This window comes from Pongo pygmaeus, chromosome 7 (genome assembly GCF_028885625.2).
Source record: "Pongo pygmaeus isolate AG05252 chromosome 7, NHGRI_mPonPyg2-v2.0_pri, whole genome shotgun sequence".
In the NCBI taxonomy this organism is placed as follows: domain Eukaryota; kingdom Metazoa; phylum Chordata; class Mammalia; order Primates; family Hominidae; genus Pongo; species Pongo pygmaeus.
This window is the reverse complement of record NC_072380.2, coordinates 63083564-63104251: the sequence shown is the minus strand read 5'-3', so window position 1 is coordinate 63104251 and position 20688 is coordinate 63083564. Positions and strand designations below refer to the sequence as shown.

General features: G+C 37.2%; 1 protein-coding gene across 3 annotated transcripts in view; it reads left to right on the top strand.

The window, feature by feature from the left end:
* Positions 1-20688, top strand: part of PXDNL (peroxidasin like) — a 516310-nt gene that overhangs the window by 409846 nt on the left and 85776 nt on the right. For all 3 annotated transcript variants that reach the window (XM_054497848.2, XM_054497849.2, XM_054497850.2), the window contains exons 13-17: positions 715-827; positions 3447-3603; positions 13949-14057; positions 15803-15960; positions 17654-19148. In XM_054497848.2, coding sequence (XP_054353823.2) covers positions 715-827; positions 3447-3603; positions 13949-14057; positions 15803-15960; positions 17654-19148 — 2032 coding nt within the window. The remainder of the gene's footprint in view (positions 1-714; positions 828-3446; positions 3604-13948; positions 14058-15802; positions 15961-17653; positions 19149-20688) is intronic.

The following is a 20688-nucleotide window of genomic DNA, read 5'->3' as shown; positions in this document are numbered from 1 at the left end:
TGAGAAGTATTTGATTGTAGTCTTTTTTTTCTTTGTTTGTAGTTGTCGTCTGGTTTTGATATTAGGGTGAGCCTTCCAAAAGGAGTTGGGAAGTATTCCCTCCTCTGTTATTTTATAGAGGAGAGTCTATAAAATTGCTGTTAATTTTTTTAAACACTGGGTCAAATTCTCCAGTGAAATAATTTTAATTCCTTCCTGGGGATTTCTTATTTGGGGAGTTTTAAGGATTAGGAATTCATTTTTTTAATAGTTATAGAGCTATCTCAATTATCTATTTCATATTAGTTGTGTTATGGTAGTTTGTGTTTTTTGAGGAAACGAGATGCTCACTGAAGAGCTGGATCTTTTTATCTTAGCCACAAATAAATTTTGATGTTACCATATAGCTTTATTTCACACTTAACAAAAAGTACTGAGAAAGAATAATGAAAATCCTGTACCCACAGCTCAGCTGAAGAGATGCATGTTAAAAAGGCAAATGTAGTTAAAGTTTCAGTGCATTCCTTTTGCCTAATTCCTGCTCTGGCCTCTGCTGTACCTGCCGCCAGCCTGGGTGTGATGCTTGTTATTCCCCTAGACGTCCAAGTAATTGATTTTTAAAAAACTACTGTGCTTAACCAATATGGCATTCAGGTTCATACCTTTGACTCAGCTGGTATATGTTGACAAAAATGATATTATTTGACAAGAAGTTATTTTGGTTTGTTTCCACAGCTCTTGCAGTGTTTACTCAACTTCCTCAGGATACAAGTGTCGAGTTTGGAAAGAATATAAACATTTCATGTCATGCTCAAGGAGAGCCACAGCCCATAATTACTTGGAATAAGGTAAGATCTCAACTAAAAGTACATAATATTAAAAACACTGACAGATGTATTGACCCACTGAAATGGAGGTAATGATTCTCATATTGATTTTTTACTGTTGCAACTTTTGCTAACAAATAATACTTTTTACATTGCAGCAGGTTTATTTCCTGTTTCTTCTTTTTTTTTAAGTGACTCTATCTGATTTTGGTTGTGTTTTGATAAGGTTTATCCTTTCTAATTTGCCTGGTGATGAAAACTTCATAAGCATAACTGAATTCCTCTAAGGAAAATTGGTTTTGACACATATAAATTAAGAGTTTAGTGGCTAATAAGAAACCATTTTAAGTTAATAACTCAGAAGTGGATTAAAAGTAGGTCATTGGCTGAAACAGGAAAGAAGTGGAAAGCTTGGTGTTAAAGAAACAAGAAAAAGTAGTTCTGAAGTTTCAAAACCTGAATGGCTTTAAAGAAACAATAGCTCCTTATTTATATATCTTACATCTTTTGGAAGCCATATTCTTCCAACATAACTACTTCTTCTGTTTTAAGTTTTTCATCAAAACAAAATGGTTGGTCTCAGATTTCAGTGTTCTTAAAAATCTACAAATGTGCACACTTGAATGTCAGTTTTTGAAACATTTTGACAAAATATAAAATCTGTGAAAGGTTACAAAGCTGTTTTCCAAAACCACTTGGCTTATTTTTATTGCTACCATATATTAACAAGGCCTTCTTTTGTGCTGTAGCAAGTCTCACATGCCAGTCTCTATGAAGAGTAAGTTTAGGGGTCTCAATCTTGAGTCTTTCGGTTCATGTCCTCTCACTAGTCTGAATATTTTTATAACCCCCTTTTAATTTGATATTATATATTAAAATATTTTTATGCTAAAAATAGAAAGTGTGAAAAATATACATTTTGGGCAGTCTCTAAAGCCTTATTTGACACTCTATGACATGCATCATTATATAATCACATCAGCAGAATATCTCAGCGTCTACTTTGTAAAAGGTAGCTTTTAATCACAAACTAAGTGCTGACTCTATGCCAGACATTTTACACACACTGTCACATTTACTTTTCATAACAGTCCTCTTCAGCTGACAAGTTTGGAAAAGGTATGAGTTAGCATACTTTGCTACCAGCAATAGAAACGCCCTACCATAAGCAGATAAGGAATGTGCTGGAAAGCCATCTGATTGCTGAGACTCCAAGCAAATATTTCAGAGCAATAAATTTAGTCTGGAGTTCTGGCAATAGGTGAGGAGAAGGGAGCAACTTTGAAAGAAAATTTAATAGTGGCCCAACCTGAGACAGGGAAGGTGTGGTTCTGAAGGAAGGACCCACTAGGCCCTGTGACCTGTGCACCTGGTTGCCTCATCCATGCCTTGTGTCTGGTCTCTCTCATCGGCCCTCTCACCTGGTAGGGCCCTGCAACTTCTCACTCCCTACTCTGATTTACCAGCTACCAATCACCTAGACTTGTTTTCAAGCATGGGGTAAAGTCAGCTGTGAGAATCTGAAGACCTGTGAAATGTTATTTTCACTCTAAATGTTCATGGTTACATTCTGGCCTATTGGCTATAGCTGGAGTGTGAGTTCTTTTGGAAAAATATCTCCCATTCTCTGTTTCCTGTGAGTCTTTTGGGGAGAGGCAGGGTAGGGGCACACCATTTTAACTGCAATTTCATAAGGCTAATTTCTTTTACTTTTTAAAATTAACTCCATAATAATGAAAATGCATGTAAATCTATATTAATTAAAAGTAAATGCACTTTAATAATAGCTCATATAAAATGTAGTTATTTTTATCTTCTTATATTTTTAATTGTGTATATATATAATACACATATCAGTGTAGCTATACAAAACATATGAGTACATACAAGGAAGAAATAGAAGGGAAATTAGAAATATGTTAATAAAAATATTTTGATGTTTTTAGATGATGGATTTGTGAGCATACTTCTCCTCTTTAATTTTTAACTTTTTTATTTTAGATATGGGATCTTACTATGTTGCCCAGGCTACAGTACAGTGACATGATCATAGTTCATTACAGATTCACACTTCTGGACTCAAGCAACCCTTTTGCTTAAGCCTCCTGAGTAGCTAGAACTACAGGCACACACTACCATGCCTGGATGACTTTTGTTCTATTTTTTTTTTTTGTAGGGATGGGGTCTTGCTATGTCACCCAGGCTGGTCTTGAACTCCTGAGCTCAAGTGGTCCTTCTGCCTTAGCCTTCCAAACTGCTGGGATTGTAGGCATGAGCCACTGTGCCCGACCAAATGTAGTTGTCAGAATTATCTTTAGCAATAAGCAATATATGAATCAATTGTGTCTATCCATTCATTGGAGTGATAATTTTAAAATAATTATTCTGTTAAATAATTACATGATTGAACTTTTGGTTATCATATTTAATAATTAGAGAGAGGGAAAAACCACTCTTCCTAGAAACCTCTTTTCCTCTCTTCCTTCCCTCCACTAGATTCATGTATCTCCTCCAGTACTTGACACACAGCAGACATACAATAGATATCTGTTGAATAAATGAACCCACATTTAAAAAAGTAAATAAATGATTTTTTAAGGAACCACAGCCATCCAGTGACAACTCTTTTTTGCTCCCTAGGAAGGTGTGCAGATTACTGAGAGTGGCAAATTCCACGTGGATGGTGAAGGCACGCTGACTATCTATGACGCAGGGTTCCCTGACCAGGGAAGATATGAATGTGTGGCTCAGAATTCATTTGGCCTTGTTGTGACCAACATGTTTCTTACAGTCACTGGTAGGTGTCTATAGCTCCATTTACAACATCCAAATAACTGTCTTTGAACAGCTTCTACCCCAATCCTATTTGACTGACCTCACTAATCATGCTTTCTTATACTTTCTTTCTGGTCAAGTGTGTTTATAGTCAAAGTTGTTTTATTCTTTTAAAAATAAAAAAATTTAAATATAAACAATCTTAAAGGATATAAAGTGAAAAATAACAATTTAAAAAAAGAACATAAATAGCAAAGATTTGCAAATGTATATCATGTTTTCTTATAAGCCAAAAATTATAGAATGCAAGATGTATTTATAGCCAAAATGTAGAGCCTGAGGTGGAAGCATAATATGGAATTCAACATGTACTATGTACTCTAGCCTAGTATATTTAATCTCAGTTTAAAATTAGAAATCAATCCATCAAACTCCCAAGTAAACTTTACAACCACAGAACAAATATCTCAATGTTTGCAGGCATTTATAATTGGCCAACATAATTGACATAGCTTTTTACATTCTATCATTAATCTGGTTATATAGCTGGAACCCTCTGCAGGTTGATTATATATAATGACTTTAAAATACTGTTTACTGTAGTCTTATAAAAAAATTTTTTTCTTTTTTTGATTATTTAGTTCACAAGGGACATGGGAGAGTCCATTTGTAGGCAGACTTGAGTAGACTGTACTGAAACTCAGCTGAGATTATTTACAAGTGGAGACAGGCTGTTAAGATTGCCTGGTGTGTTCTTTACATGGGGAGGCATTGAAGGAAAGCACAGCATGTCTGCATGTGGGAGCTGACATTAGTGTTGCTTTTTTTGCAAATGGGTTCAGGAGTTTTTGCTGTATTGACAATCCACAGTTGAAATAAATGAGTTTAGCTACAAGCATCTGGAGTGCTATTTTGGGCTTTGCTCAGCTTTCAGTTTCCTTAAAAATGAACAAATTTCATAAATATGGTTTTGCAGATTCTTTTTTACCTTTTAGTTTTTGCAGGCCTTATGGGTTTATAAAAGAGATTGGGTAACTGTTCCATTAAGTACAATAATATTTCATAACACAGGCCTGATTAAAAATAGATTTAGCTTATCAACTCATATTTATAAAAATTTGCCATTTTCCTATCATATGAATACTTTCACATTCTTCCACTTACATATTCTGAAATATCAAACTTCTGAGCATTTATTTTGCCTAGGTCACTGGTCCCCAACCTTTTTGGCACCAGGAACTGGTTTTGTCGAAGACAATTTTTCCACAGACCGGGGTGGGGAGATGGCTTTGGGATGATTCAAGTGCATTACATTTATTGTGCACTTTATATCTATTATTATTACATTGTAACATATAATGAAATAATTCTACAACTCACCATAATGTAGAATCAGTGGGAGCCCTGAGCTTGTTTTTCTGCAACTAGATGGTCCCATCTTGGGGTGATGGGAGACAGTGACAGATCATCAGGCATTAGATTCTCATAAGGAGTGCACAACCTAGATCCCTCACATGTGCAGTTCACAATAGAGTTAGTGCTCCTATTAGAATCTAGTGCCCCTGCTCCTGCTGTGTTACTAACAGGCTGTGACCAGTATTGGGGGTTGGGGACCTCTGCCATAGGATCTTCAAACCTCAGTGAAGAGTATGGATTTATTCTGAAGGTGCTGGGGTTGGGAACCCCTGGTCTAGGTATTTTAAATAAAATGTATCCATATTGTAAAAATGTCTTTTGTAGAATAATATTCTTAAAATTGTAACAATGTAGCTTAGTAACTAGCAAATATTTGTCCTAATAATGTCAGAGGTTGTTTATCATATAAAATTGCTTTTTATTTTTTTTGAGACAGAGTCTCACTCTGTTGCCCAGGCTGGAGTGCAGTGGCACAATCTCAGCTCACTGCAACTTCCGCCTCCCGGGTTCAAGCAATTCTCCTGCCCCAGCCTCCCGAGTTGCTGGGGTTACAGGTGCCTACCACAGGCCAGGCTAATTTTTGTATTTTTAGTAGACATTGGATTTCACCATGTTGGCCAGGCCTGTCTTGAACTCCTGACCTCAGGTGATCCGCCCACCTTAGCCTCCCAAAGTGCTGGGATTACAAGTGTGAGCCACTTCGCCTGACCTAAAATTTCTTAATGTTACAAAATCTTAGTCTCACTCTGCTATTCTCTATGAGTTCATGATTTTCCTGATTTAAAATCTGTGGTAGTTGTGCTTCTTATAAATTTATGGAGTTCACATTTTGCTATTCAACTATTTATGAGACCTGTGGAAAAATGCCCTTGAGATAGTTTGGGAAAAAATTATTAGAGAATTTATATTAATATCACCATGTTTTAGAAATGCTAAAAATCTTTACCATTAAACAAACACACATACAAACAAACATCCTCTCTCTCTGTATTGCCCCTCTGTCTTGCTCTTCCATATACACAGAAGCACTGTAATCACAGTGAAAAAACATTTCAGAATCTCCAACACAAGAATTTCATTTTCTTTAACAGAAATTTAACTAATTGTAATTATACATACATATTAAAAGTAAAACATTCAGGCTGGGTGCAGTGGCTCACACCTGTAATCCCAGCACTTTGAGAAGCTGAGGCAGGCAGATCACAACGTCAGGAGTTCGAGACCAGCCTGGCCAACATAGTGAAACCCTGTCTCTACTAAAAATACAAAAAATTAACTAGACATGGTGGCGCTTACGTGTAGTCCCAGCTACTTGGGAGGCTGAGGCAAGAGAATCACTTGAACCTGGGAGGTGGATGTTGTAGTATCAAGATCACACCACTGCACTCCAGCCTGGATGACAGAGTGAGACTTCATCTCAAAAACAAAACAAAAATAAAACATTCAGTAAAATGTATTAATCACTTTATTTACCGGATTTTAGAATGGTGATAGCAGTCAATGATATTCTGTTCTATGGTGTTGAAACAGGGTATAAGGAGATAATAATACAATAAAATAAATGTTATTCAACAAAGAAAAACTTTGTTGTCTCTGGGGCATTTATATGTCAATATGAGGGAAAAGTAATTTATACCAAATAAGTTTCATAATGTTAGAAATATTTTTTAATAAAGTAAAAGAAAGATGAAAGAATACAAATTTAAAAGTTTTGAGTAAATTTAAGATCCAAGACAAGGAGTGTGTATGTGTTTATAAAACCCAAATTAACAGAATAAGGGGAAATATGGCAAACTAAAGTAATATTTTCTGAATGTTTTATGACTGAGACCCTTTCATTCATCAGGTCATTATAACTAAAAGGAAGAGTTCATACATTACAGGACGATTTTCCAATCTTGATGCCCCCACTTAGTTATTGTAGAATGTTGTAATTCCATTTGTGGAGTAAGTGACACAAGTAAGTGATCATGACTTTTGAGTTTCTAATTTACGTTGGGAATTACAGCCATAGAAAGTAATGCACAATAATGAAAAGTACACAACCATATAGGCATTATATAAAATTTACATTTTACTGACTGATGTTTATAGCAGGGCATCTATGATAGCAAAAGAACAAAAAGATTTCCACAGTTGTAATTTTTTCAGAAAGCTCATTTTCCCTTTAGAGTTAATAGATTTGTAAACAGTTTACATAAATAACCTGTAAGACTGAAACAGTATTTCCTGGGAATCTATCCTTTTGTTTAGGATGTTGTCAATGTATTTTATATCAGCAAATATTAATTCTATTTGCCCACTTCTCTCTTTTTTTCTAGATAATATTTTGTATCTAAATGCTACACATTTTATTTAGATAAAATATTTATATATTTATTGTTTTTAAAAAATATTTAATAACTTATTGTAACTCTCCCTATATTATATTAACTACGAAGTGCTAGGAAGTGCTGTGAAGTATAGACTCACTTCGTGCTCATGAAAATGATTCGGTTTGACTGAAGACACAACACATTTATATGAAACATTAGAAGTGTGAGATAGTGAGAAGAAAACCCTGGGTTAAGCCATCAGACTTCATTGATCTCGGCCACTTTAGATAACTTCCTTACCCATAACTGGAATTGATTTTCTTATTTTTTAAAAAGATGGACCTGAACTCTCTCAAGAGTATTTCTTGGCATAGAATTTCTATGTTTCCATGATAGAATTCAAACAATAGTTACGAAAATAGTACAATGGTAATGAGGAAGCACTTTATGGCATGTCTGTGGTCAAATTCTTACCATTGAGACATTTGAACTAATATGTGGACAAAGTGAAAAATGCAAAGATGACCCAGAATTTATGAAATGAAAAACTTGGAGCATGTAACGTGCATATACTGGTTTAAATTGTATGAAAATAATGCTAGGCAATGTGATCTCCTCTGAAATTCCTAGGCAAGTGTCTAATTGTCTGTGGGGCACCTCATTTTGGTGGACCCACAGTCCTTGCAATTCCTCATGTTAAAAACTGATCTTGATCATATTCGAATCTGAACCCCTGGTCTTTCCCCGAAGACCCTGTCTCCTCCCAGCATGCCTTCATAGCAGAAGCAGGAAGCTGAGCCCTCACAATTTATCTTCCTCCCCAGCTCCATTACTCCAACTCAATGCCTCCCTGGTCTTTCCTTCCCTAAAATTGCTTCTTTTCCACTTCTCTTCTTTATGTGACTCCTGTTCTATGGCTCAGCCTTTCATCATTTTGAATGTAGGTTTGGAAATAACTTTCCAAATTATCCTCCCACCCATAATATTTGCTACTTCAACTGTATCCTTAACCCAATAAATTATTATCAAACTAAACTGATTGAAGATTTAAGGCTACATTAGCTGACTTTAGGTTAGTGGGACCTTTTCTTTGAAGTTAATGAAATAACCTATACTAAACTCATAGAAATATCAGTAGTAAAAATAAAGAGTTAACATTTATTGAGCATTTACCATGTGCTCCAAATGCTATACATTAATTAACCTATTCGGTTCTTGTGAGTTCTAGTTATTTTTCAGAACTCCATATAAACAATTCACTATTTGAATTATTTGACATTTTAATCCCAATATTTATCATGGTGTAGACAAACATCAATTTCTAAGCCACTGAAGTTGTTGCAGAGTTATGAGTGGACAATAAAGTATCAAAATATTTTCATTAGTTATATTTATTCAAACATTAATGAAGTGAAATTGGTAATTGAAGAGTTTTAAATTGCTATTTTACTACATTTTAAAATTTACTCTGAATAAGGTATAAGTTAGTTTACAAACTAATTAAGAGATACATGACAATCTTTGCTATCTTGCCAAGCTTTTAATTTTATTTTCTATTTTATTTTGTCAAACTTTAATAATACAATGAGTGGGGAAAATTTTTGTAAACAACAGCATCTACCTAGTATACATACACATATGTTTGTATTACCTTTAACTATGTTAACTTTTAACTATGTTTACATAGTAGTTATATAGTTATATATTAGTATATACATATAGTTATATAGTAGTAACATAGTTAACTACCTTTAACTATGTTAAAGGTAACACATTTCTCATCCATTTTATACATAAAATATACAGTGACCACATACTTCTATCCTGAGATAAATGCTCTCAAAATTTTAACATATACATTTTAATATGTGTAAGTAGCATTTCCAGATTTTTGGTGTTGTAGTGTTTGAATAGTTTAAACATTATAAAGAAAACAAATAAAACGTCATAATCTAAGCACCATAACCTTAAACAAAGTAGATGGTGCCTCTCCTTTTCCAGTCTCTGAAAAAACAGTGGAGCTCTCCAGGGCAATGAATTGGTTTCCATGTTTAATGATGCAAAGTGATGAGTAAGACAGATTCTCTGCTGTTGAAAGAAAATGATTTCATAAAGGCAGTCATTACCATCAGTGTGTATGCTGTGGACCTGTCTCTGGTGTCCTAGGACAGCCCTCACATGTGTCAGTGTTAGCATCACTCTTTATAGGGAAAGACTGAATATGATAAGACCTATTTGGTTATGATAGTTACATTAGCTGCTAATTTTCTTCCCCAGAGGGAAAAAGGGGGAGGATAAAAAATACTCAAAACCCAATTGGTAATTGTGAAAAAATCTCAGCCTTTATTGAGGTCTAGGCATTTTTTAGCAAGGGTGACAGATGAGCACAGCTGTTTTGTTTCTGCATCCCATCTCTAGGTCCAGTCCCCACGTCACCCAGAGCCAGGCCTTTCATGCAGAGCAGTGAGTGGCCACGTGGCCTAAGCTCCCCCTTTTCTGAAAGGACTCAATATTACCATTGGATTTTACCATCAATAGTGGTGATAGCCTCATAGATGCAGGGATAGGATTGCAAGTAGATGTGCATCAATAACTTTAAAAATGTTTATTTTGTAAATATACTGAAGCCTTTTTCTCATTTTTGTTAACCCTGAGACTTAACAAAGAAAAATGATCTAATTGTCCCTCTACTCCTGTAAAATTTTGCATAAAAAGATGGAAAATATGCTTAGAATTTTCTGATTGTTCTATTCCTTAAGCCATTAACTGAGATGATTTTTGAGACAAATAACTACAACAGTATTGATTAATTCTAATGTGTCCCCAACACATTGGATTTGCTTACATAACACAGTGCTGTTCTAAAGAAATTTATAAAAATATTTTTGCAGTTTGTAACAAATCAAACAAAACAACACTGAAATCAAATGAATAATAAAAGAGTTAGTTTTAGTTTACTCTTAAACCACATAAACTTAAAAAATCATAACTGACATAAAAACGAGAAAGCTTTATTATCAAGAATGTTTTTGTTTGACTATATCACATATTTAATGTGCTTTTAAGGATCTGTACAACTTTATGTGTTCTATTTGTGTAGTTTAGAGTTTAAATATTTCAAAGAATATTTGCATACTATTCCATTTTTAAAATTTTCTTCTCCTTTTCACTTTTACACACTGGTTGACTTCTGATTCATATAAATAAATAGCAAATCATATTGACAGTATAACAGTGTCAATTGATAATCATGTGAGGATACAGATTGCCTATAGGTTTTAAAACACATTAATCATGAAAGCCACCTTATATGTGCATTGCAACATGCAGTTTTAAAAGAACTTTGTGTATCTTTGCTGTCTGATAATCACATCAGCCCTGAGCTCTGTGCTGAGCAAGGCTTGCTCTCTCCATTTAATGGATGAGCTAAAAGATGAAGACAAGTGCTGCAAAATCCCTATGCTTGTAAATCTTATACAACTATAACAGCAAAACAATTTTATAAACAGAATAAAAGCAAAAATATCAATCCAATTCACATTCACATATTAAATGATGGTTTCCTGAAATTTATACTTTATATCAACTTCTGTCCACTATTGTGAATAGCCTTTTAAGTTTTGACATCTCAATAGCACTATGTCCTGTATGGTAACAGTCCTAGCACACAACCTTCTTACTTCCAAATCCAAGTAGACCTTTGATAACATATTTTTCCCAGATGCAGTGGCCCAATGACAATACTTGCCACAAACAGAAGTGTGTAGTTAATGCTGCTTTCTATATTTGAGGTCCAAAAGTGAAGGAGTAAAAGGAACAAAGAAAAAGCTAATATGTTGATTAAATAATCAAGTCATACATGCCAGTGCAGATTGATTTGATTGATTTTAGTTTCTTTATTTCTAAAGTAAAAGTAAATTAAGTAGGCTCATTCCTACTGACTTTTTTTGAACACATAGCAGACTAATGTAGCTATATTTATAGTATTGTTTTCTCATAATCACAGTAATTACATTGATTGATTACTCAATTGGTTAACTAATTAATTCATTACCTTTTATGTCCATATTCTGCTTTCATCATCGTTGCTATATATGTAACAAGTATACTACATCTAAGTATTATATATTTTAATTCAATCATTTTATGGTAATCTCTTTCTAGTTTTCTAATTTTTACCTTAAGCATCTTTTAAGTGTCCATCCATGTATGCCCAGACAATTCTAACTGTTGCATGACATTCCACGTTGAACATCCAACACATTTTCCTTGCACACTGGTATGGTTTGGATTTGTGTCCCTGTCCATATCTCATGTCCAGTTGTAATTCCCAATGTTGGAGGAGGGGCCTGGTGGGAGGTGATTGGGGTGAGTTTCCCTCTTGCTGTTCTTGTGATAATGAGTGAATTCTCACGAGATCTGGTTGTTTAAAATTGTGTAGCCTCTCTCCCTTTGCTCTCTCTCCTGTTCCAGCCATGTAACACGTGCTTCCTTCTTCTTCACCTTCTGCCACTACTGTAAGCTTCCTAAGGCCTCCCCAGTGATCCTTCCTGTACATCCCAAGGAACTGTAAGCCAATTAAACCTCTTTTCTTTATAAATTACCCATTCTGAGGTAGTTCTTTATAGCAATGCAAGAACAGACTAATACACCCATACTTCTACTGCTGTACAACCAATTTTCTACAATTCCTACTGCACAAAGTTGCAGTAAACATTCTCATACATACCCTTGTGGATTTCAATTATATTTCTGCATATATGCATGGGATTGAAATTGCTGGATGAGAGGATGTGTGCATATGCAATTTTACAAAGTAACAACCGCCATCTCCCCCCTGCCAAAAAATGGCTCTAAATACAATCCCCAAAATAGGTGTCAATTCCACAGTCCTATCTGGCTGCCTGAGGATTTATAGGAACTCTCACTCCTGTCAAAATTTGGCTTTAATCAGCTTTTTATTTTTTGCTAGAATAAGCATAAAATGATAGTTCATTGACACTTTTTCTTTTCTGAGGTTACAAGTGATTTTGAGCATGTTATATCCTTATTAACTTTTGAGCTTTCCTCTTTTATAACTTGCCTATATATTGTTTTCTTAGTGTATTATAAGGTTTCTTTGTATGAAAAAGAATATCATTTCTGCGTCAGAGTTTGAGATTGCAAATATTGTCAGCTATTTGTGTCATTTATTATTTATTTTGTTCATGTTCTTACTTGAAATTGTTAATTTCATCCAATTGAATTAATCAATTTTTGTCTTTTTTTCTTTCAATTATCTTTAGCTAATGTGTGGTCAATCCCATGTATTTTTTGGACTAGGAAAGGCGACATTGGCCATTTAGAGCCTCAATCTTGTGGTCATCATAAAGGCTGCAATGACTTGACAGTGGAGCCACCTACTTACTCACAATTGCTGCACATAATCTAGTTTGCCAAGAAGGATTTTCAGTATGGTCCTGAATTTTATTCTTTCCTTATAATATTTCCATACCATTGGTATTTTTTTTTTCTTAAAATTGTTTTATGTTGGTGGTCTTTTTAAGACAATAAAATCTAGGGTATATAGACGGTCATAATATACAGGAATATTCCTGTAATATCTAGATGGAAAATGCTATACAGGCCCATCTATTGTCAAATATATATGCTTAAATATATATAGAAACACATATATAGATATGTACATATATAATAGCATCATACTATATTGTGGTAACACCTTGACTTAGGCTTATAATAGTTACTTCATTGTGAGTTCTTTTGGATAATACATACAATACCTTCCTATTAAGTTTTTAATCACTTTTACTTCCCCTAAATGACATTATTTTCAAACTCAACATTTAAAGCTATATTGACTTTTGCTTTCAATATTTAGCAGTGCTAAAAAGTTATTGTTTTCATTGCCTGTGTCATATAAAATGTTGCTGTACTTTTAGTATCTCAAAAATGAACTAGATACTGTGCTGATTATTTCTGATATGAACTGTAAATATTCATTCGTAATTATTTTTATTTAGTATTTGTTCCTTTACTGTTAAACATCTTAAACCATTATTTGAAGAAGATTCAACAGATTGGAAATGATCAGCTGTAAGTAAATAGCTTCCTTTGTCTATAGGATTCAACTTTGCAGTATTTTCACATGTTGGAGAGCTATAAAAAAAGCATAAATTAATTTTCCCATAAATCTTATTGCGAGTTCAATTCTTGCCTTAAGAAGCCTCTGTGGGATGGGAGAATATTTACTTTGCTTTAATGTTTAACATTAAAGCAAGGTGGCTGAAGAGATACGTATTTCATACCTTCTCCAAGATGACAAATTGCTGACAAACTTGGATCCCGTGTGAATCAGCATTGTTCAAAAGGAAATATTTTACGTAGCTTTACTAGATTTTGGAATACTTTAATTCCCTAAATAACATTGTTATTGTTAGATGAAGCTTTGCTTCAAGATAATTACCTACCTCTCTGCAATGGGCATTATCATGTAGATATTGTATAACATTTTCATTGTCTTAGAGGTTTTAAATGTAATAGCATTACATTTAAAAATGTAATGCCATTCATATCATATCATGCCTAACTTCAAGGTCTGTTTGATATTTTTAATCATGGAATTGATTTTCAAAGCTATGCAGGGTAGACAAGCTGGCGATGACTTTGTTGCATCTTCCATTCTTGATGCTGTACAGAGAGTTGACAGTGCAATTAACTCCACACGAAGACATTTGTTTTCACAGTAAGAATTTATTTTATATAGATCGAAAACTTGTTTTCATTTCTGTTCTCTTTAGTTTTTATCATCTCCGTAAGTCACATTATAGTGCATAAGATTGCAAAAGAGTGCTTTCTTTAGTCTTTGTGTATGCGTCCCCATCTGGGCTAGCCATCATTATCAGTTCACCCTAAAAAAGGGGAAACTTCTTCCCCATAGAATCTAAATGGCATTAATTTATGCCAAAGCTCCATGCTACACAGGCTGACAATAGACAGTAGGCAATTGGCTGGGTTACCTCAGCATCCACCAAACAGTGTCAGATGCAGTGCTCCTGCAATGTGTGAATTGAGAATGATTATAAAGTTGAACACACCTTGGTATAAACTGGGAGCCTACAACAAACATTATGTTTAGGCTATTTGGCATTTTACATTATTTTAATTTGAATTGGAATGTTCATGGACTAGTGAAACCTTCCAATCCCATTAACTTCTCTGTGTTTGTAACATCAGGATGCGTTAACAAAAAAATGATTGTTGGTTTCATCATAAATCGAATAAAGTATATATTCAGTATTTGCAGTTAGTGGTCAAAAAGGGACATCATAAAATCCCAAATTGAGTCTCTTCTGGCTTCCTGCACATCCATAAATAGAATGGCTTTGTGGTCATGCATGTGTGTTCTAGAATCACGCAGCCGATTTATATTCTCTTCTTGATTCCTCACTTCATTACTTTCTGTCTGGGTGACCTTGGGCAAGTGACTTAACATCTTTGTACCTCAGGCTCCTTGCCTGTAAAGTTGGGATAACAGTAGGATCTACTTCTTGGATGTGCTTGTTAGGAAGAAAAAATAAGATTATATGTAAAAAGTGCTTCAACAGTGCCTGGAGAATAGAAAGTGCTTAACCAAAGTGAGCTATTAGCATCATTATTGTTATTCTGTGACCTCAAGTTATTAAGATTCAAGACATAGAGGATGAGATGTGCCTCAGTTGATCAAAGTCTCTAAAACAGTTTGCTTCACATTCTCAGTGCTTTTAAATTTCTTTTTAACATATTTGGTTCAGTTCTACAAATGTGCATAAACTGTGCATAAACTGCTATTATGTGCTGGTCAGTGGGCTTGGTATTTGGGATACAAGATAAATAATAGGTCAGCATCTCATCAGTAACCTAGTTCTTTCTTTAGCGGAGGAGACAATATGTCAGCAATTCAAGTACATTTTGCTGAGTATATAAGAGACATATTTAAGGATACAGGAGTACTAGAGAAGATGGAGTGATAGCTTGTCAGAGCTCTCAGTGAAACTCTACAGGTAGAGTGAGGAGGATTCTAAAGGCAAGGAGGAATTTCTAGGAGATTACACTCAGGGAAAGAGAAGACACAAAATGCCAAGTCCTGCAGACCGAGAGAATTGCATAGTACTTCAGAAGGTTGACTGAGCCTCCTAGAATCCATTCATCAACCGACCCCTCCAATTTAGAACCCCACCATAGATGTTGTTTACTGCATAAAACTATTGTTTAAATCATCCATTCATTAAAAATATATATTTTTGAGTTCAGCACTGGGACTAACATTTGGAATAAGTTGTTAGCAAAATAGGAAAAGAACCCACAGCTCCTCTGTAGAGCCTCTATTGTGGTGGAGCTTTCCTTCTTCTTGAACGTTTGGGAAATGCCTTTTTAAATGCACACTATTTGCAAGCTTCATGGATTCTGCTGTTTTGCCTTGTAAAGAATCATGTGTTTTGTCATTTGCAGAAAACTTCACACCTCCAGTGACCTGCTGGCTCGGTTTCATTACCCACGTGACCCACTGATTGTGGAAATGGCAAGAGCAGGGGAGATTTTTGAGCACACGCTGCAGCTGATACGGGAACGTGTGAAGCAGGGGCTCAATGTGGACTTGGAAGGGAAAGGTCAGCCACAAAGCCATTCTGTTCTCAGCCTACTGCCCACAGCAAAACTGACCACTACCTTAGCAATGGACACTGAACTTTTAATCTCCAGAATATCATGGGATTTAGAAATTAATTTACTCACTACTTTTACCAAATAAATGCAGATGTTTCCCATAGGAACTGTAATTCCAAACTAAGGATGATAAATATATATTCAAACTTGTCTCAACTTTTAACAGTTATATGTATAGAGAACAAATCTAGGGAACCTACATTAAGTGAACTTGTGTGTCAAATGTAAAAGATATTATTGCGTCTTATAGGGAAATGCTTTATTACCAGGGGGATATTCTTCTACTTATCCTTGCAGTCACCTGAATCATTCAGTGAATTTACTTGAAATTTCTTCTACCACTTATAATATTTATAATCCCTCCCCAGTTCTTTTGATTTTTGTTTTGTTGTTGTTGTTTTTGTTGTTTTGTTTTTTAGTATATCCAAGTTCTTGTGTATTTCTTTTTAAAACCAGACATCTACTTAGTAAATGTCAATGAGATGATATAGAAAGCTTTCAGATTTTCTAAGTTGTTCTCTTTCAAATGAAATAAATGAATGTGACTCTTTGCTATATACTATTTGTGCTGTGAGTACAGCATCAATTTCTATCGACTTACTCTTTCTTTATTCTCCTTCAGGAAATCAACCGAGACGTGGTGCAGAAGGCCTATCTGTGAGCTTGCCTCAGCCCTTAGAGCTCTGTACAATTTCTCTAACGGGCATTTAACTGTCCCTCGTCACCCAGTATGATGGGTTTTCAAAGTTTCCTTAGCCAAAATATCCAGATACCCAAGATTAAGATATCTCAGGATCCAGCCAGGGACTGGCTAACACGGATAAAGTGCAAATGGTCCCATTCTTCCTTGCCAGTTTCTGAAGATTAAATAAGGATGGTAACTCTTAGTATGACTTAGTGAACAGTCTTTGTAGCGCTGGGAGAATGCTGGAATTTTAAGCCCTGTTAAAAGGTAGAGCTCCAAGCATGTCCCTTATTATTTTGCCCATTTGCCAGGGAATGACAGCTTATAGTAGTTCAGAAAGTTGCTGCTTAATTCCTCCTTGTCAAGTATCATGTGGGTTAATATTCACATGATCCATATTGATATTTCTTTGACCTTGTTCTCTAGAAGCACAAAACTTGAGAGAAAAAAATCTGAAATGAAACAAACAAAAATCAACAAAACAATTCTGGGATGTGGAGGAACAAATCCTTGCCAACATCGTTCTTGTAAAGGCACAGAGTAGAAGTTAGGAGCTGGCTGGCACCTGTTCTCTTTCCATTTTGCTTCTTCTAGCAGCTAGCCATTGTTTACAGGATGAACAGCACAAAAGTAATCCCGGGTCTTCTGGAAACATCTTTTAGTGTCTGGCTGGCATTTTGCTCTCCTTCCATTTTGCTCCTTCTAGCAGCTAGCCATTGTTTACAGGATGAACGCTCAAAAGTAATCCCAGGATCTTCTGGAAACATCTTTTAGCGTTATAGAATGATCCCCCCTTTTGTTATGACCTAACGACATGTTTTTGGAAGTAAGAAAGGCCTCTGTTCACCCAGGGCGGGCGGGGTGGGAGGTGGTTCCCGCAGCACCTGGAGTTCCAAGTTGCCCGCGCCCTCCCAGGCCCTCCCTCCTCACGGCTTTCGCCGCTTGCCTTTCAGAATTCCGGTACAATGACTTGGTGTCCCCGCGCTCCCTCAGCCTCATCGCCAATTTATCTGGATGCACAGCTCGCAGGCCTCTGCCCAACTGCTCCGACCCGTGTTTTCATGCGAAGTACCGCGCCCACGACGGCACGTGCAACAACCTGCAGCAGCCCACGTGGGGTGCGGCGCTGACCGCCTTCGCGCGCCTGCTGCAGCCAGCCTACCAGGACGGCATCCGCGCGCCCCGCGGGCTCGGCCTTCCTGTGGGCTCCCGCCAGCCCCTCCCGCCGCCCCGGCTGGTCGCCACAGTGTGGGCGCGCGCGGCGGCTATCACCCCCGACCACAGCTACACACGCATGCTCATGCACTGGGGCTGGTTTCTAGAGCACGACTTGGACCACACAGTGCCCGCGCTGAGCACAGCCCGCTTCTCAGATGGGCGGCCGTGCAGCTCCGTCTGCACCAATGACCCTCCGTGCTTCCCCATGAACACCCGGCACGCCGACCCCTGGGGCACCCACGCGCCCTGCATGCTCTTCGCGCGCTCCAGCCCCGCGTGTGCCAGCGGCCGTCCCTCTGCGACGGTGGATTCAGTCTATGCACGAGAGCAGATCAACCAGCAAACAGCCTACATCGATGGCTCCAACGTTTACGGGAGCTCGGAGCTGGAATCCCAGGCTCTCAGAGACCCTTCGGTGCCTCGGGGACTCCTGAGGACAGGCTTTCCTTGGCCTCCCTCCGGAAAGCCCTTATTGCCCTTTTCTACAGGCCCACCCACCGAGTGCGCGCGACAGGAGCAGGACAGCCCCTGTTTCCTGGCCGGGGACCACCGGGCCAACGAGCATCTGGCTCTGACCGCCATGCACACCCTGTGGTTCCGGGAACACAACAGGGTGGCCACGGAGCTGTCCGCCCTGAACCCCCACTGGGAGGGAAACATGGTTTACCAGGAAGCCAGGAAGATCGTGGGCGCGGAGCTGCAGCACATCACCTACAGCCACTGGCTGCCTAAGGTCCTGGGGGACCCTGGCACTAGGATGCTGAGGGGTTACCGAGGCTACAACCCCAACGTGAATGCGGGCATCATTAACTCTTTTGCTACTGCAGCCTTTAGATTTGGCCACACATTAATCAATCCTATTCTTTACCGACTGAATGCCACCTTAGGTGAAATTTCCGAAGGCCACCTTCCGTTCCATAAAGCGCTCTTTTCACCGTCCAGAATAATCAAGGAAGGTGGGATAGACCCGGTTCTCCGGGGGCTGTTTGGCGTGGCTGCTAAATGGCAGACACCCTCCTACCTTCTCAGTCCTGAGCTGACCCAGAGGCTCTTCTCCGCGGCTTATTCTGCGGCCCTGGATTCGGCTGCCACCATCATTCAAAGGGGTAGAGACCACGGGATCCCACCATATGTTGACTTCAGAGTTTTCTGTAATTTGACTTCAGTTAAGAACTTTGAGGATCTTCAAAATGAAATTAAAGATTCAGAGATTAGACAAAAACTGAGAAAGTAAGTATGCAAATGTTGCCTGGATTTAAACATTTCTTAGGAGAGGTAAAAGTGTTAAAGGTCATTTTGTGTGGCTGGAATTTGGTTCCCTGGGGGTGTTGCAGAGCTTTTAGTACTTGTTATTGTTGGAGAGGTTTAATATTAAAGGAAGGATTCAGCAGAAACTGAAATCCCCCTTTCTGCTCCTTTTTCTATCCACCTCCTTGGAAATGCAAATATTGCTGCCTCCTATTAACTTGCATTTCAGTTAGGAGAGGTGAGGTAAGCATATCTAGCCCATTCGTGTTCCGTGGTAATCCATGCAAGGCCCTTTTGTTGATATGAGGCCATGCATTCGATATAAATTCATAAAATAAACTGGCCCATCACATAGGCCTTCTTAGGGAGAGAAAAGTAGTGATAATAAAAACAAATTATTTTTTGTGATAGTTCTAAATTCATGGTCGGAATTTTAAGTTGGAGCTTTTTCACTTCATCCTTAATGTCTTTCAGTAAAGTATTACTGTTACTTTTTCTATATACGGGATTTGAAGTTTCATTAAAATTACAAGTATACATTTCCAGGAATGAGATTCAACTGTTCCTCATGGTCACCAACATTCCTCCTTTAAAAATATTTTTTTAAAAACAGTTTCACAAAGAAGTTTTGTCTGTAGTAGGTTAAATATAGGACACTAATATTTATTAATATTTTAAGGTATATTTGTGTGAAATATTTCAAAGAAATTTAAAATTATAAGTTCCATAGGCAATTGTCAAGATTAGGCCTTTCTTTGCAAAACTAAGGCTATAAATACTTCTGTGTCAATAGAATTTGTCACATGTGGAATATCAAACTTTGAAAATGTGTAATGTATTTAAAAGAAATCAGAGTACCCTGCAGATTGAATTTGCACATTTCTTTTGGAAAGGACATTGATTTGGATTCGCGAAGACCTGGTTTAAATCTCTGTTCTACCACCCAATAGCACCGAGAGCCTGTGAAAAGTAAAAAGTTTTCAATCTCAGGATACCTATAAAATGAGAAAGTAGCACCTTCTTCTCAGAATTGTTTAAAGATTAAATTACATAAAATGCATCAGATACTTGGCCCCATTCCTCCTGCATCATAGGCAATCAATAAATGTTAGCAGTAGATGTTTTATTATAACATGATCATTTCAGTTGTCAGGGCATTACGATATTGCACATCTGCTCAGATCCAGCCCTGTGGTGGGCGTGGGAGCCGAGATGACTGGAACAGCATCCACACGGGGAAAGCCTGACAGCGTGCGGGGGAGCCAGGGAGCTGCTGTGACCAGTGTGGAAAGGGCTTGGTAGAAGTCGCGATTAAATGCTGTGAGCACACAGAACTGAGAAATGGAAGGCTCACAGCAAGCCACTGATAAGAGATGTCACTTGATCTGGTCTTAGAAGTTTAAGTGTAAGAGGCTAGATGATGGGGAACACCAGGTGGCATCTGGGGCGAGGGACTGGAAGCAGGAAGGCATGGGGTTGAGTTTCAGGAGGACAGAACAAAGAGGTAATAGGGGACTCCTTT